This window comes from Rhinopithecus bieti, unplaced genomic scaffold (assembly GCF_001698545.2).
Source record: "Rhinopithecus bieti isolate Rb0 unplaced genomic scaffold, ASM169854v2 scaffold_19466, whole genome shotgun sequence".
NCBI lineage: Eukaryota > Metazoa > Chordata > Mammalia > Primates > Cercopithecidae > Rhinopithecus > Rhinopithecus bieti.
The window spans coordinates 213,756-217,800 of NW_016809442.1; the positions used below are offsets into that span (position 1 = coordinate 213,756).

A 4,045-nucleotide genomic window follows, 5' to 3' on the forward strand; every position below is an offset into this window, starting at 1 on the left:
TCAACAGTTCTTTACCCAAAATGGGGCAACCCTGGATAAAGAATTGTTTTCTCGACGGTCAGACCAAAGAGTCAGAACATTGACAATAGCTCAAAGGTCTCTAAAAATGTTCAGATGAGGTCAATTATTGGCCAGGACATCCAGTGTGAAGATGACTGTTTAAAGTTTGGCCGATCGAATCTTGGGTTTTGTCCTTTATCATGGAAATCCTGGTTAAGATATGAAAAGCAGCAGTTCTCAAGCAAGCTCTGTCAGGGGTGAGGGTGGTAATGCCATTGGTAGTAGTGAACGATAACCCTTTGGTAGTCACTCTGTTGATTCTAAGGGACTCCCTGGTTATCCAAGGAGTCTGAGAGAGCAATGTCCTCTTCCAGAACTGTGGAATCTAGTGAGGGACTGAGGACAGAGGAGTTACCATCTCCTGTAGGTGGGAATATACAGAAAAATCAGGTGTGGCTCCATCCCGTAGTGAGGAAGTGTCAGTAATATACACTGAGGCACCATTTATATTTTCCAGAGTTAAGAACAATCCAAATTTGGCTGTTAAACGCATAAGCAGTGAGGGTACACATCTATATAGGTCTAATTCTCTAAATAGGTCTTATATAATGGGTTTCAATTACTGAAGATTCTATTTTAATTTAGATTTGGCTTTTTAAAAAAACAACTGAGGAAGATGTTAATTATTAACTTATTTTAACTGAGTGAGGCAGTCCATAGGGTCCCATTTTTCAAGCTGACTACAAGTACCAAAGACTTAATTTTAATTTATTACTCATTAGGTCAGATTGTCCATGATCAGTAGGGGATATTTGGAAAGAACTGATGCCATGGGTATGGGGATTGTAGGCAAGGGAATAATTCCGATAGTTGAGGCTAGGCATGTCTGTTCATTTCCATTTTAAATTCAGTAACTCTCCAGCTGTTTTTATCAGCTTGCCCGGATGTGGGGTAGGAGAAGGGAATGAGATGAAGCTTAAAATCTGGCAGCAGACAAACATCAAAAATGGAATCAAACTCATTATTGCATACTACCACCCCACAACACATCACAATTCTATCACACCCCACAACGCATCACAATTCTATCTACACCCTCACCGCCACCCTCCCCCATACACAGAAACACCAATTCCTTTTCCTCTTTTACTGTGGGATAAAGTATTAAGCAGGAAATTTGCCTTCAGTGCTCACTCCTCATCTAGTTCTTAATCCCAATGTCTGGCTAACTGTGGCTGCCAGCCTGTCTCATAACCTGGAAGGTTCACAACTCCCTCCCTCCTCATACACATGCTCTTCCCCTTCTTTCCTTCCCTCCCTCTGTGGTTATTAGAAAACACCACAGAGACACACAGAGCTTTTCAAAATCTTTTGGTTGAATTTTAATCATCAACATCCAAGAATCCTGGTGCAATATTTCGTTTCTCTGCACAGGAGATCATTTCTAGAGGTTAACCTAGAGATGAGATAGGTCTTGGTCTTCCAGAGGGCTCTCAGTATCATTTGAAGTGATGCTGCCACTAGAGGTGGCGGAATCCTCCTGGCTCTGTTCATACTCATTCGGTTTATTTTCATCCCTCTTTTTACTATTCCTCCGATGGAAAATTATTACATGCGACTTTCTGCCCGCTTTACGTCTTTCTGAATTCTGCTGAATGAATGTTCTTATCTTCTTTGCCACTTTCCGCAACTGGAAGAAAAACAGAGTGAGCCAAAAAGAGACATTAATTTGGAGAAGTGGATGGGGAATGTGTGGGAAGGGAGATTTTGTGATGACGAGTACAGGTTGAGGAAAGATTTTGTGCCAGATAAGGACAAGGTAGGAATCTTGGGTTAGGTATCAATGGGAAGGAAGAGTCACATAATTAGGGATAACTGACCTCATCGGTTGCACCACCTTTAGCTTCACAAGTAGTTCTCTTCCTCCCTTTCATGCTGGGATCTTCTTCGTCTGTGGTCGTGGATGGTCCAGGCATGTCTGAACTACCTTCTCCTTCCTCTTCAGGGTCCTCTTCCAGATTGTAGCTACGTACGCCTGCAGGCCCTTCTGGCTCCTGGGAAAGCTCTGCCATCTTACAGCAATAGTAGCATATGGCCTCTTGAATTTCTTCAGGGACATTTTCTACCTCAGCACAATGGTACCGCCGTTCAATGCGCTCCTCTCCTTCACTGAATTCTGCCATGCTAGATCAACAGTAACTTAAAGAGCCTCTCTTATCTTTCCCTGATCTCTGACACCCTAGAGCAACAGTAGCCTACCCTAGGCCTCCTGATTTCTCTCTCTATATACTCCTCAGGACAATATGATGCCATTCTTCAGTTCTGATTGGCCAGCAAGAAATTCCTCTGCCAATGGTAGCCCTGGGATGGCTAAGACATCACAAAGCACCCCTCCTGACAATTCCATGGTGGGAGGGACAGGGTACAGAGGAGTTGAAATGGTCTGGTTAGAGAAAAAGCAGAGCTTCCTCAACACCACTAAGGGTCATTCTAAAGTGATCTCTCACCCTTCTTCATCTCTCCTAGTTTAATTGTGGTGTGTCACATGGCTTAGAAGGGTGTTTTCCCCAAGCCATTCCCCATGGCTACCTCACTCAGTCATTCATTCTGTTGTCTCCCAGCCTTCACCAATACTGGATATTTTGTATGCCTTACTGAAAATCCTTCTGAGCCAATGTGTGCATATTTAAGTCTCAATAGAGATGTGAGTTATCTCACTTTTCTCCAACACTTGCCTCTACCAGGCAACTTTCCCAGGGTGTGTGTGGTTACTGGATACAATTCATGGACATTCCTCTCTACCTTATTCATACAAGTTTCTTCCTTCAGAGAACCTCATGTCAAGTCAATATCATCAGGATTATGGGACTCCTCCATGAAAATGGTTGAATGAATCCCTTGTTTTTTCCCACAAGGGTGTCATGGATGTTTCACCCTAAAACTCTGATAATCAAAATCTTTTTTGTGACAGTGACCTAAGCAGCATCGTAAGAAGCATTTTTAAAGCTCCTAGTGAGTTATCTGCTTTTAGGAGTGTGTTCTCAACATTTCAAATAGTAACTGCTCTCCCTCCATATGAGTGACCACCCAGTGGGCCTGTATATTGAAGAGACTCTCAGTCTTTCTCCTGAGCTGTCTATAGAAAGAACACTAACACCTGGTTTAGAAACAACTGATGGTAAAAACGAAACAGTTGTATCCTTGAGCCTAGTTTCAGTCATACCTTATATTGGAATTGAGACACATGATGCAATCTGAATTCACAGATCCAGGCTGAAACACAAGACTCAGGGCTGAAATGTCAATTAGTTGAACTGCTGACTTACGTTGTTGAAATCTTTAGCATAGGCTTGGTAGAACCCTACCAATGCTGCACAAAGCAGTACAGTTTAAAGTACAAGCTAGGCCGCAGGCAGTAGCTCAAACTGCATGTCACCAGCAGGTAGCAGTGCCAGTTAGGAAGCTGAAGCAAGAGTAAAAAAGACCCCTGGTGGTTGTGAAGAGTGCCTAGATATCCTGTTCACAGATTCAATGTGACGGGATGGATTCCACACCAACAATTTGGTTTCGATGTCAAAACTGATGACACATGCACCAAAAGGGAATGGAAAAGTTTATTACTCACATAATGAGGCTTTCTGGAGAGATCAGGGCAGGTTTCCATGCAGGTACAAGAATGCTTGAGAGAACAGAGAGAAAAAAAAAAAAAACTGGCTTGGCTTTTATGATGGTTAGGGGGGTAAAGCTGGTGTGAGTGTCCCACACACAGACTAGGGCTTGCATGGTTTGACCTTCACACAAGCCCTAAAGAAGGAATCACCTGGGATTTCTTATCAGATCTAGGTAAGAACAGGAAGAGGAAGTGGTGGGTCTTGAAAGTTGTTAGCCGTCAAATGTAAAACATGGAGTCAGATTCTATTACAGAGCTATTTTATAAAAGTGTTGTGTAAATGCAAAATGTTCCAGCATAATTTAGAATTTTCACAACCACTGTAACCAAGCTTCTCATATTGTTTTTGGTTTAAGCTGCATTTCATTACATTAG

At 42.5% G+C, this 4,045-nt stretch overlaps 1 protein-coding gene across 1 annotated transcript; it reads right to left on the minus strand.

Annotated features, from left to right (window-relative positions):
- Positions 1 to 1,401: 1,401 nt before the first annotated feature.
- LOC108540320 (uncharacterized) lies at positions 1,402 to 2,303 on the minus strand. Its single transcript, XM_017889328.1, has 2 exons — positions 1,881 to 2,303; positions 1,402 to 1,690 (listed from the first exon to the last, which is right to left on the minus strand). Exons 1-2 carry the CDS (start codon positions 2,181 to 2,183, stop codon positions 1,457 to 1,459), a joined length of 537 nt encoding a protein of 178 aa, XP_017744817.1. The 5' UTR covers positions 2,184 to 2,303; the 3' UTR covers positions 1,402 to 1,456.
- Between the last annotated feature and the right edge of the window lie 1,742 nt (positions 2,304 to 4,045).